Here is a 14,571-nt window from a genome sequence, read left to right on the forward strand (position 1 = left end):
TGCCTTATCCTAAGTAACTGTTCTCCCATCTACAATGAAAACAACCCTAAACAGTGCGATAACATTGGGATATGTGGCTCTTACTCTCTCTGGCCCCTGTAAAAACATACCAGGCTGAATCTGTGAGAAAAATGTCAGAAAATAAAAACAAGCTTAGCATGGACTACATGTGATATAACGCTAAAAATGTTTATTTAAAAAATACGGCAGTGAATAATTCCTGTTTGAAAAGACGTGCTAGCTATTTAAAGTACCAGCAAAAACTCAATTCAAATACAGTCGGCCCTTCTTATACACGGATTTCTTATACACGGATTCAAGCATCCGCGGTTTGAAAATGTTCAAAAAAAGCATAAATTTCCAATATCAAACCTTGATTTTCCATTTTTATAAGGGACACCATTTTGCTCTGCCATTATATTTAATGGGACTTGAGCATCATAACAGATTTTGTTGTCCACGGGGGATCTTGGAACCACACCCCAGTATATATAACAAGGGTCCACTGTACTGGTATGTGTGTGGCATTCAAATAGTAGGACATTTGTAAATTCTATGGTGTCAACTAAGGTAGCCTTTCTTGGCTACATTTAGATAATGTAGCTGTTGTGTAGCTCATCCATAGGGACAAAGGTGGTTGCTATTTGACAAATTCTTCTCCCGGTTATTATTTTTTAGCAAACAAAACAAAACAAACAAACAAACACACCAGCTCTGTGTTGACTAGCTCTCAATTAGGGGAAGTCCACTTAGTAAATTCCTCCTTCATTTAGAGCCCCAGAAGAGTGGCTGCATTAACAAGGATGTGAGAAAAACCTGACAAAACCAACCGATCAGTATGTCTACAAGTGCATCACCATTTTGAAGAGAATCCTCTCCTGAGGAGCCCTGGTGGCGCAGTGGTTAAATGCCTGTACTGCAGCCATTCACTCAAAACCACAAGGTTGCGAGTTCAAGACCAGCAAAAGGGCCCAAGCTCAACTCAGGCTTGCATCCTTCCTAGGTCGCTAAAATGAGTACCCAGACTGTTGGGGGCAAATTAGCTTACTTGCTAAATAGCTTACTTGCTGTTTACCGCTATGATCTTTGGAATAGCGGTATATAAAAACAAACAAACAAACAAAACAAACAAACAAGACTCCAGCCAGTCTGGAACAGGAATCGTTTAGTGTTTTCAGACCACTTAGGAAGTGAGAGGAGATAAAATGCACCCTTCCCACTACCACTTCTAATCAGAATTTCTCCAGCTGAGCTATTTGGTGCTAGAGGGTTTCCAGCCTCAAGTCTAAATTATAGAGTAGCAGTTTGTGGAGAGAGTTTGCGGAAACAATTCTGAAGACTGAGTGATTCCTCTGTAAAGAAAGAAGGTTTTCTTTCAAAGAAAAAAATTACATGGCAAATCTACATTTACTATTGTCTCCTTCAAAATACTGTGACAAGCTGTGATTTTATCCATTCTATGCCATCATTGTGCTCATAGCTGCTAGGCCAATTATTTCATCAGCCTTATTCTGACAAGCACTGGGACCACAAAAACAGCCCAAAGGTGGCACATGTGGTCCATGGAACACACTTTGCCCACCCCTGCTCTAAATCCTCACTAGTGTTGTTGCCTGCCAATATCTTAGGTCAAGTGGACATGTGAATTAAATATGAAATTGCTTTCACAATAATAGTAGTAGTAGTGGGTGTCCCCTTTACAACAACTCAAAAACTAGTAGAATGTGCCCTACACTACCACAGTGACATAACTGGATACAGTGCATTGTTTAGACAGCAATTAAGTTAGTTCTATTTACTTCTGACACAAAACTGTATACAAAAATCCTTATGTAACGCTATTTTTGTTGCGTGCCTTTAAATCACTCCTGACTTATGTGACACTAATGTGAACTTGTTATGGGGCTTTCTTGGCATAACTTGAACAGAAGGGGCTTGCATTTGCTTTCCTCTGAGGTTGTGACTTGCCCAAGATCACCACTGGGTATCCATGGCTGAGAGGCAATTCGAATTCCGGCCTCTCAGTTTCCTAGTCCAACTCTCAGAGCACTACACTATGCTGGCTCCCTATGTAACCCTACTTCCCACCAAAAACCATTTTCCCTGTCTGAATGCTACTTACATTTGCAGTTAACTGTGTTGTTAGAGCTGAGACCTTTTCCTGGGATGCATCCAACTCCCTTCTTAACTTGCGGATCTAAATATTACATTTCAAAATCTCATTGTTAGTTTCACCAGAGGAATGTTAGATGAAACAAGGTTAAGATGCAGAATAAGATTGAGATACAAGAATGTTTTAAAATTAGAAAACATTACCAGATATAAACTTCCTGCTTCAAAGGAAGAAGAGAAACATGGAAAGAACAATTTCATAAAAACAACATTCATATGAAATTTCAAAAACCAGACATGGCACAAGTTAGTTATAGTTCAAAGACCCACTAATGTTGTAAATAAAAGCATAATACAATACAACATAGTACAATAGTACAAATAATGCAGTTCAAATTGGGCACCTATTCTATGGGATACTCTTCTGACAGAAGCTTGTCAGATCTATACCACTGATACTTTCAGGAGCAAAGGTCAAGACATTTAAGGGGGGGGAGGCCAAAGTTATTCCTTGGTATATATTTTGGCTTTTGGTTTTTGCTATGTTTTTATATTTGTTGTTCATTCTCATTTTAGCTATTCTTCTTATTTTGTCTAATTTTATTTTCTGTTTAGTCTATCTATTGGGAGCTATTTGGTGAAAATCATAAAAATAGGATGGATTAATGGATTTTAAATTGTATAGGCAATTTTTTCTCATTTTTGAACCTGGAAATATGAATGAGAGCAAAGCTCTTTGGTTTCTTATGTACTACCTGTATGTCCCACAAATTCTGGGAACTTGTGTCAGAAATCTTATATGGCATGTAGATAGATACACATTTTGGTGCAACAATCTCTAGGCCAAATTGTACTATATGCTAGATTAAACTGCAAATATTTTTGTGTCTTTATTTCTACTCAGTTTATATAAATAATCTTTTTAACTGTGATTGGTTAACAGCTAAATTTTAACCATTCTCAAAACTCAATTGTTTTTTTTAAAAGCATTAGACAAGCATCCAAATCAATGTTGTGCTGATTAGATGGCTGTATACATAGTAATACTGGCAAGCTCTTGAAAAATGAAGACCCTAAAGCAAGATAGTAAGGTGAATCATGTAAGAGTTACACTCTGCTGGAGAGTCCCTCTTCAGACAGTGGTGAATAGACTCTATTCCTTGTTCTTAGTTGTCACAGGGCCAATTGTTGCTAATGATCCTCAGGCATGCTTTTGACTATGACTGAAGTACTAATTTGAACTTGAATAGAATATTAGTTTCCTTATGTTTTAATGGTTGTTGCCACTTAAACCAAAAGTTTACACTTGAATGTGGAGGAGATCTTAAATTACATAATGTGACACACATCCCACCATGTATCTAATGGCAACAGGTCAGAGTCAATACCAATGAATACACATATGTCAGAACAGTTTGGTACTCCCTTCTTTTCCCTCTACAAACCCACCCCTGAGACATGTGCCATTCGTCGAAATGTACAGTTCTGTGTGAGGAACCTTATGTGGTTGACAAAATGGATTTATATCTGTGCAAGGAACACAAACACAATGATAGCATTTTTCATTTGAGTCACTTATTTTTACAAAATCCAGGAGCATTATTCCCTTAAAAATTCCAGATATGTAAACAAGAATGTCTACCAACAATGCAGAAGAAACAACTAGTAGTATTCCTCCTTACCTCTGATTGACACTTTTCTTCAGGCTAGGGGGAAAAAAGAATAAAGAGTACTTGTATGAAATGCATATCAAAATCCACATAAGAATTGGGATCAGTTTCACTTTTGAACCTCTTGACACCCGTGAACATATTCTCAATTAATCTAGCAATTCTGTTAACTTTATTCCCTTATTTGGTCGTGTTTGTCAGCATCCTACCATGTTTAGCCCTAGTCATATTTGCTTAGGAGGCAATCCTTTTGGATTTAATAGTGTTTAATTTCAGGGAGTAGCATTAACGGGGAGCGGGGGAGGGTCAGACTACACCAGGTGACACCCATAATGGGAGGGTGTGTGACACCCAGTTATCCCCCCCCCCCCCGCAGGCGTTTTTTGGTCCACATGAGAGCTCTTCCACCACCCAAGAGCTAGCTTTCCCTCGGCCAGAGGGGCTTTTCCAGCCCAGACCTGGCCTTTCCCAGGCTGGGCAGGCCCTCTCCCGGCCGGAGCTGGCTTTCCCAGGGCCTGTGCAAATTTTGCTGAGGCCCATGCTAGTGCCGCCTCTGGCCGCAGAGGTGCAGCTGCAGTTCTCACGAATATCCTTCTGGTCCCGGACTTCTGGAAACTCCACTGGAAGTTTGGGGCCAGAAGTTCCATCGAACACAGAAGCGGGCTTTTCCCAGGCCAGGTGTCACCCACTGTGGGGACGCCACTGATTTCAGGTAAGTGGATGCAGGGTTAAAGTTGAAACTATAATATTCTCTTAATACATCAATGTGAATTAAACTGTTACAACATACAGCTTTTATGATATGAGAATAAAAACATTTAAGATATAAACCAAGCCTTATGACTAAATCACAACCATATCCTATTACCCAATCCATGAGGAGAATAAATGCTGCAAATAAAAGGATAATGGGATAACTGCTATTGTAAGTGTATTTTCTCTAAATAAAACATATGTACTTTTTCTGAGCTAAAGTTTTATTTGAACTATGATACTGTTCAAAACAAATGGGAGAAATTAGATAGTTTTGCATGTTTAAGGGAGCAATCCCATGATCACTAGGAACATCTCCCAGGAGCTATGGGAACTCCTTTTCAGCAGATGGACAGGAGTAGCTTGACCTAGGGACATAATGTTACAGTTAAACATGGAAGTTTCTTTGATTTCAGTTTGGTTTAATTTTCTGGACTGTGCCTGGTTTTGAAAAAAAAGGTGGATATTTCTATTTTGTGACACTCACCGTTGAATAAATAGATGATGTGCTCGAAACTAATGACAGAGAGGAGCCATGCACTAAAAGAAACATAAAAGATACACATTACTCATCTGACTGCGTTCCATAAGCAATGGAAGCAGATTATTTACTACAGATGCTTCTAAGATGTTTAACATTTTATCATTTAAAAAAAATTGCATCACCAGTCATGAGCATATTTACTCAAAACAAATCTTGCAGAAGTACCAAGAAGTAAGCTGAAATAAATGGGAGCATTATACAAAACATACCCAAAAATGGTCTCAAATAAAGCTTTAAAAATCATTATTTGTCTGCCTGTTATGTTTGAAACATTGCAAAGTCATGATAGCACATGGAAAATGAAACAGAAGATGATGAGAAGCAGACAGAGTAAAGGTTAAACTGACCAGTCCAGTTTCACCATATGGTTGGCCTGAAGCATAAACAGCAAAAGGGAGTTAAAAAACTTCATAAATAAAGGAGACTGAATATTTTGATGTGAATAATACAGACAAAAACTAGATTTCAGATAGCAAAGTAAGAGGGAAAAGTATGGATTATATTTTGAAAATTCTTCAGTGGCAGGAATGGGAAACCAATGCTCTTCCAGAACCTTTCAAAACAACAACAAAGAGTCTTGTGGCATCTCAAAGACTAATACATTTTATGTGGTCTTACGATTTGATGGACTGTAGTCCATTGCATCAGATACATGAAAGATTGCCTCGGTTCACAGATGCTCTTTGACTGCAACTTTCATAATCATTTATGTTGGCTATGACTGATTGACAATAAAGTTCAATAAGCTCAGAAGGATCACAAGTTATACTTCCCTTATATGTGTGTATATGTGCATGTGGGTGGGTGGGTGAAGGGAAACTAAATAAATATATACCTTGTAAAATAAGAAATTTCAACTGACTTTGAACATGTGCTTGTTTTAAAAACTAATATCTATCAAATCTAAATGTAAGCAATAAAGTGTCTTGAAATAACTAAGTTTCATGAAATGAAAATATATTTTGCTGTGTCCTGGAAAATCTAGGCTGAATCTAGTATTGGTCCTACCTAGAGCAGACCCCATGAAATTACTAGGACTTTAGTTGTGACCCAAAATTCAGTGGTGTTAAAGCAAAGATGGAAAGAATATTTAAAAATATTCAAATAATGGTAGAAAAACATATTCTGAGTGCTGAGAAATTTTGAAAAGAACCCTGGACTGATATGAATTTCCACAGTTCGGATTCTGCACAAAATTTGCAGATGATTGTTTTGTGCAAAAACAGATTTTATATGCAGAAAATAACATTTCTGCTATTATATATTACTTCTTGCTGTTTCATGTGCAGAAACTGCTGTAATTGGCTGTAATAAAGCCGCAGGACAACACATTTTTCCCATCTGTATCGGGCCCTAGTCTCATATTGATGTTTATAAAATGTTTGACTTTTATCCCTAACATAATAGTGCCACCTAACTCAATGTTATGTGTTGAACAAATAGCATATGAACACTACTTATTTACACATCCCCAGTAAAAAAGGAAAAACAAAGCTTGATATGCCGTTCTTCCATGACGGCATGTCCATTGTCATCAAGAACAACTGTCAATAATTACTCCAAAACCAATGTAATGGTACAGTGCGCCCGTGTCATATGTGGGCACACTTTATGCAGCTTTCAGTATATGCTGAAAGCCGCATGGGGAAGAAGGGGCAGAACGTCCCATAGGGACTAATGGGGTGTGCGCGGCCACACTGCCGTGTGCACGAGCCCCATTCATTTAAATGGGGCTCAAGCATACGTGGAATTTGCTTTACACGGGGGAGTCCAGAACGGATCCCCGCATAAAGCAAGGGCACACTGTATTTGACAGAAACTCTACAAAGCACAAATGGATCTTAGACCAACATACATAGAACAAACTCAACTTTTTAGATATCTGGGCATGGTTTTCAGTGAGTCCCTTTCCTGGAAAAGGCATAGGGAGGCAGTAAAACCGAAAGCTGACAAAACAGTCAGAGTTTTGTTAGCATCCAAGAGTCACGATCTGAAGACTGCTGTGCATCCCTTTGCTCCCTTTAAACCCCTTTCAGGTATGTTGTTAGACTTCTTTTTCCTTTGACTTTTTAGGCTTTCTCCCCTTACCTAAATCAATTTCCTTGGGTCTTACTGAACCCTGGAGTTATACAGAATGTCCTTCCAACTCACTGTCACTGAATGAAAGAAGTATTTTCTTTAATGCTAATTCTGCCGCAGGTTCAGAGGTTCACCTCTTAGCGGTCAAGTGAGATTTTTCAGTGCTTTGGTCATATCCCTTACCGTCTTCGACTTCTATACCTGTGGTCCTGAGAGAGATTTTTTTTCTCAGAAAGCAAATAGGGCTCCTTTCTCAGACATCTAAATTTTGTATTTATCACTTTTTCTTCCTTAAACCAGTACCCATACTTTAAATTTATCTTTAGAGGAATATTTTGAAAGATTTTTTAAAGATTTTTAAAAAGGAAGGAAGGGAGCTAGAAATAAAAAAAATGGAAGAGCTGGCGAGGCAGGAAAATTAAAACTGTAGAGTGATAGAGAAAAGTAAATGTACCAAAGGGATTTAGAACTTTGGGTCTATTGCCTCAATCAGCTGCCACGATGGAATAGTGCACTGGTTCTGGATTGTTCCATCAGCCAGCTTGAGAATGGTCTATTTAAAAATGTGTCCCTAATACCCAGGGCCCATTCACACCACACAATTATGGCACTGTATTTCACTTTAACTGCTATAGCAAAATCCTATTGAATTCTGAGATGTAGGCACTCTCTGGCTGAGAATTGCAAATGCCCCTTCCTAAGCTGCAAATCCAAAGATTCTTTAGGATGTTTCCACAGCAGATAAAGTAGAATCACAGGGTTTCTATTTTATTTCTTTTTATTGTATAAATTCTTCCTTCAAATGGCCCTCCAAATGTTATTTATTAGATAATGTATACCCAATAAATAAAGTAAACCCAATAAAACAGTGTCATCAAGTTCACCCTTCCAGCTGCAATTCTATGCTGGCATAGGCTTCTTTGAAACCTATTCCTATAACCTTTAACATAAGCTTGCCTTAGAGATTTCCAGCTAATTTTAAAGTGATCTATCCAGAAAAACAAATTTGACCCTATTATTATAATCTCCAAGTAAGAAAATGGTCCTGTCTTATGCAACTCACTTTTACATTTATCAAATACCAAGAATATCTGGTAACCTCTTAGCTGACCAAAATGTCTACCATGCCTGCAAAATTGAATACCAACAGTGTTGTGTTTCTTGCTGATGGAATGCATACTGTTATTCCATTTTAAGGCCAAAAGTACACTTATTAGGAAACCTTTCATATATTTTGTCATTTATGCCTGCATATTTTTTTTGGTTAAAGATATACTCTTCATAGTACACTATTTCTGGATGAATTAATATAGTTTTAACTATTATCATTAATGAAGCTAAAAGCACTAATTCATTGACACTGTAATTTGGAGAAAAGGACAAAAAAACCCATGAACCTTTAATTATTTTACAGTTTAACATGAAACTCAAGCGCAAGTGTAAGAGAAGTTTAATCTTATGACATTAAATTCTCTAATTATTTTGTTTTCTTCAATGATCTTCACAGTAATTTTATGCTTTGTATTATGTGTTATTGAAATAGCTTCCTCCCTGATTGCTCTGGACAATAACACAATTCTTAATTTAAGGAAAGCAGATCTGAATTTGAAGCAAACAAAAGTGTGGTTGTTGCCCATCTTCTAAACACCATTATTGGTTCAAAGACAAAGCCTCAAAATTTGCTGTCCAGTTTGCCACAATAAATCTTTCTCCCCTACCCCTCCAAAAAATCAGTATCCAAAAACAGAGATACGTACAATCCACATTTGATTCATAATATGAGAAAGGAAACATATATTTTGCTCAAGTTAGGGAATTGCTATCTGGAGCTTATGAAGTAGTAACATAAGCAAATACAAATAATATTAAATGTACCAAGAGTTTTAGATCATTAGCATTTAATGAATATCAAAGAGGGAAGAAATCAGCAGGGGAGGGGGTTGCTTGTATGCCAATAGGGCAGTGAATCCACTCTGAGCTCTAATCTGAAATTTAAAGGAGTTATCCAAGGTGTTGACTTTTTGCCATAGAGATTGGCACCTTTCACATTTCCTTCAAGAATAGACTAAAATCCAGACTGGATTCATCATCCTCTAAGATGGAATCAACTAGCTGCCACTGGTTCTCAGACTGTGGAAGTCCCTTCCATGGGAAGTTATATCGGCTCCCTCCTTGCTCTCTTTCTGCCGGCAGCTGAAGAAATTTTTATTTAGGTAGGCATTTGGTGGGTGAATTTTACTTGTGAAATGTGGTGTGCTGTTTTAATGTTTTAATTGTTTTTACTGGTTTTAACTATGCTGTTTTTAACTTATATTTTAATGTTGGTAATATTTAATTATCTTCTAACTTTTTTAATCAATGTTTTAGTTTGTTTTTTTTAATTATTGTAACTTGTCTTGAATCCCATTGTGGGAGAAAGGCGGGATATAAATCCTTGAAAGCTGCCTACATTAGGACTGAAAGACATGAAGTGAACTATCTTTACACACTGAAAAGTTAACATTAGGTATTGCTGTAGACAGGAAAAAGGATTTTCTTTGATGGAAACATTACATGGTATTTCACAGCATTTGACACCTGGAAAATTCAAGGCATTAAATGCTGAAGTGGTCTAAGGCTATTTTGCATTACATCTCAGATAACAAAATCTGATTGCCAAATCCGTGTTTACTTTATGTCAAAATTTATTGAACTCAGCGCTTATTACATTAACCAACATTTTATATGCTTTCTTTTTGCATTGTTTTTAAAATAACCTTAAATATAAACAAAACCAACGTTAATTAACACGACATATTGGTTATTGGTTAACACTTCAGTAATTTTTCATAATTATCTTCCACACCTAGTTTCAGCTATAAACTTAATCTAAACTTTGAAAAAAATCTCCACTTACCCTCTTCAAAGCCATCCCGGAATGACCCAGAACGGCTCATTGTCCTGCTCTTTTCATCCAGCGACATTGAGCTGTTCCGGAACCGGGTGTCACTGTAAGGATCATAAGGGCCATCTGCATTAGAGAGACTGTGTGTCCGAAGCATGGTTGGGTTTGACAAACTCATCTGGGTTGCTGTGGTAGGGCTTGCTAGAATGCAAGGAAGACACAGAAAATTCATAAATCTACATGCACGCACACACACACGCCTACTAAAATATTACTGTTACTGTATCAGTATATAGCATGTTTATATCTTTCTGCAATTTCTCTGTTTACAAGTATTTGATCAATTCAACAGGTATGCAAGAATTTCCAGTGCATATACAGAACTCTTGGGACAATCTTGTCCCAAGAATAACAGCATGATAAGAGAATAACAAGGGTATGGAAGGCTCCAGGAAATGGGCTCTCTTTTTTAACTTCTTCATATAACTATTTCTATATCACAAGAGTTCAAACCAAATAAAGATAATTAGATTCAGGAAGATAATTAGATTCAGGAAGCATATAAACCAGGGATGCTGTTGGACTATATTTCCCATCATCCATCACCACTTGCTGTACTGTGAGGACTGATGAAAGCTGCAGTCCAGCAACCCATGGAGTTACATTCCACATCCCTGATCAATCCCTAATTAATATGTTGTTGTTGCTTCTATTTTTATTTATATCCTGCTGTCTTCTCATCTCTGGGATTAAAAAAACATGTGACTTCACTCACCAAGTTGAGAGAAGTTAAATCTGGTCCCAGAAGGTGATGTAATACTGGAACCAGAAGAAAATGGGGAATTGACAACTGTATCTTGAAGTCCTCCAGCAGAGTGTGAACGCAGCCATTCTTTTGCTTCTTCTTGATTGCGAAGTTGTGATGATGGGGTATACCTGCACAAAGAAAACCAGCCTTATTTTTGCTAAAGAAAAATTTCATTTGGCCAAAATCCAAAGATATGTAGGTAGGAAAAAGAAAGCAACCTGAAATATGTCCCTTGTTTGCCAAAATACTTTTTTTTAAAAAAAAACCTGTGGATTGTGCCAACATAAGTTACATAAAAGAAATCTTTGGGATCTGATCTTATACACATGTATGAGCTCATCTCATTCTGAACATACATAGTTAAATCTAGATTCAGTCACATTTAGAGTAGTGACACTGGAATTAGTAGTTATTAAGTGACTCAGGATTAACTTGATTTCAGTGATCAAATGTGACAGAGCCTGGATCCAATCCATTAATTACAAATAGGAATGCTCTGAATTTTTCATTCAAGACAATGCTGTAATTTTACAGATGGTATTGGCTATCTGAGAATCTCCTACCTGTAATTGTGAAAAAATGCTGTTCAGCACTGTTATGTGGTATTTATCAGATAAAATGTCATATATGCTGCTGGCAAAGTGAATATGAGTGATTCTGGAAATCAAGCCAAAACAAACAAAATGTGATTCATATATGTTTTTGTGATATTTGTTGGTGGTCTCCCATTCAAGTACAGTGTGCCCGCATGATATGTGGGTGCGTTATACACGGCTTTCAGCTTATGCTGAAAGTCGCACAATGGAACAGGCAATGGCATATGCGTCCATGGCGCGTGCACTGCTTGCTGTTAATTGCCCTCGAGCCAACCCTGAATAATGGCGACCCTGTGGATAATACATCTCCAAGACCACCTATCCTCCCACTGCTTTGTTAAAGTCCTGCAGATTGATGCCTATGACCTCTCTGGTTGTCTCTATCCATCTAAAGTGCGGCCTTCCTCTTTTCCTACTTCTCTCCACCATTCCTAGCATTATTGTGTGACTAGGAGAATCAAGGTTCAGATCTCCACCATGCAATATACTAAGTGAACTAATGCATAGCACAAGCAATTCATCTAACCTATCTCACAGGATGACTGTAAAGATAACATGAGGATGGAGGTGTGATAGGGAAAGAGGAACAACGAGGGACATCACTATATGCCCCTTGCAGAGAAAATCTGGTAAACGTAACAAACAAATAAATAAGCATTTAAACAGCTGAACTCTTGTGGTATCTGCAAGGCAGAGATAAACTCTACTTGCTAAAAACAAAGGCCAGGACCTGATTGGAGTTGGTCTCCTGATGGAATTGTTTCTGACAGAGGAAATATGAGGACAATTCCACTTTCTCCTGAAGACCTCAACACCTGCTCTAGGTCTGGATAGCCTTCCAGTGATGGAATATAGGGGCAAGAGTTACATTACTGGCCAGGTCTTAGCATGATATCGGATTTAGGCCAAAATAAAAAAATGCAGGTAAAGCCCATTTATGTTGCACAAATGGATTTTGAACATGCAAGGTGTGGATATAGATGAAAGCCAGTCCTAGAGCTACTGAAGATAGAAAATATGGTGTTGGAAGCACCACCTTTTTCCTCCTATCAGTCAGAACTCGTCACCTGGTGTTAAAAGTTTTCCATGTATATAGATCATTGAGGGCTGGTACCATAAAAAGGCATATATATTGTTAGCACAATATAAAAAAAAAGCAAACTGCAAATACCTACCTCTTAGACAGTCACATATTTCATAATTAAAAGATGGTGTTTGTTATTAGTTGGAGCAATCTGACAGGCATAGAAAATGATTCAGATCCACCATCTAACTCCATCTTGCCCCTCCCTCCCACTTTACAAAAACGCTTTTACCATCCAGCTCAGTGAGACAAAGCTGCTATAAAGAACAATGTGTTTATAGCATAAAATAAATTGCAGCTATAATTTAAACCCACCAGCTCAGTTAGCATAAAAAGCAGCACAATTCAGTCAGAAGTTGAAATGTTGTTAAGTTAGCCAGATGCTTTCCATGGAATTAGTTTAGCACTTTCAATTTGTAGCACTCATGTTAATAAAACTACTGAAATGGTAGGTCTGAGAAGGAACACACTCTTCTCAGTGTAATTTCTCTTGGTGTCAAATCGCCAGCATTACATGATAATGTTACAGAAGCATTTATGGAGTGTCTGATTGGTCTGGTTCTTTTTTGTTTTAAGCACAATTACAGCTTCAAGTACTGTGGAGCAAAATCTGCATTTCTAATAACCTCTACACTCCTCTTGATCAGCATTTCAGAAGTTACACTATGAGAATAGCATGAAAAGGGTTAACTACTTCAGTCATAAAAGCTGCAAATTATTGCTTGCAGATCAAGCCCAATGATGGTTTGTGAGATGGTTTTTGGAAGAGCCAGCCAGCTACATATGTAGTCCTTGCTCAAGCTAAGAAGCCATCAGATGAAAAGAAGCATTTAGGGTGGGGAATGGCGAAAATGATCTGCTTCAAAGAGGTGGGGAGGGGAACAGGGAGGAAGAGATTGCAGCCACTCACTGCAAAAGCTGACCATCGCCACCACCAGCACTGCCCACGGTCACAAAAGACACACAAAGCAAAGCTCTAAAAACCACATGGAAAACTGCTTATGCTATGCAGGAAACACCAATACCTGAGTCCTTTCTTAGGCAAAGTGTTCCTATCAAGATGTGGGTCGCTGTAGAAAAGTTAAAAGAAAAGAACTTCAGAGAAGAATAAAAGGGGAAGATTAAAGATCAGCTTGAAAGAGAGGGGAATTTACCATTATACAGCTACATCATAGTACCAGAGGAAAGAGCCAGGGGCCCCACCAAACCAACATGCAAACAGTTTCTAACAATGTGTGGACTGTGTTATACAGAACATGCACAAGGGACCATGCTAAAAGAAGTAAATCCGAAGGTTGTACTCTCAAACCATTTTACTAGTTATAAGCATACTTCCTTTATTTGACTTTTAACGGTCTATTAAATTTGGTATCACAGTGACCGCACAGTTTATCTTGCACAGCAATGACTATATCAGTTCTTTCTTAAAATGAAGCGTGCAATACTTCAAATCAATAATTTTAATATAGAGACAGCATTAAAATAAGATTATATACAGTAGCAGTAATCTCCAATGAATACTGCCTTCAAAAACACTTCATTTAATTGCAATAGAAATACAAAAAGGTTTTCACTTTTCACATGGGCATAATTTGTAAAATTGAGCAACAAATACTTGGAAGGTCAGAAAAAGGGGGGGGGGTGAGGAGAGTTGTGTAACTAATCAATATGTTCATTTCAAAATATGAAGACAGTTTTTTATAGGAAACCAGAGAAGACCTGTGGGCATTTAGGCTTACTGTGGGGTAAGTGCTGCGCGTGTCTGAAAGCCTGACGTGCCTCCTAAATGTCAGGGAATAGTCCCCTTGCCTTCAGCATCCCTGAATCATTCGGGGAGCAGTCATTTCCCATGAATGGAAACTTTGCATTCATGGGAATTGACTGCTCCCCGAACGATTCAGAGACACTGGAGGCGAGGGGACAATACCCTGATGTTTAGGAAGTGTGTCAAGCTTTCAGACATACACACTTCCTAAACGTTTTACCAGCCATAAAGCGCTAGTATGAACATCTTCATAGGCGCATGCTTCAGAAGCAAAGA

The 14,571-nt window shown here is 37.9% G+C and overlaps 1 protein-coding gene across 3 annotated transcripts in view; it reads right to left on the reverse strand.

The window, feature by feature from the left end:
• NAV2 (neuron navigator 2) overlaps positions 1-14,571 on the reverse strand; it is a 352,842-nt gene that overhangs the window by 57,478 nt on the left and 280,793 nt on the right. For all 3 annotated transcript variants that reach the window (XM_089521370.1, XM_089521369.1, XM_089521367.1), the window contains 6 exons: positions 13,556-13,600; positions 10,818-10,978; positions 10,055-10,243; positions 5,023-5,075; positions 3,795-3,818; positions 2,123-2,197 (listed from right to left, as the gene is read on the reverse strand). In XM_089521370.1, coding sequence (XP_089377496.1) covers positions 2,123-2,197; positions 3,795-3,818; positions 5,023-5,075; positions 10,055-10,243; positions 10,818-10,978; positions 13,556-13,600 — 547 coding nt within the window. The remainder of the gene's footprint in view (positions 1-2,122; positions 2,198-3,794; positions 3,819-5,022; positions 5,076-10,054; positions 10,244-10,817; positions 10,979-13,555; positions 13,601-14,571) is intronic.

This window comes from Sceloporus occidentalis, unplaced genomic scaffold (assembly GCF_023333645.1).
Source record: "Sceloporus occidentalis isolate IW3139 unplaced genomic scaffold, rSceOcc1.0.p SCAF_4, whole genome shotgun sequence".
NCBI lineage: Eukaryota > Metazoa > Chordata > Lepidosauria > Squamata > Phrynosomatidae > Sceloporus > Sceloporus occidentalis.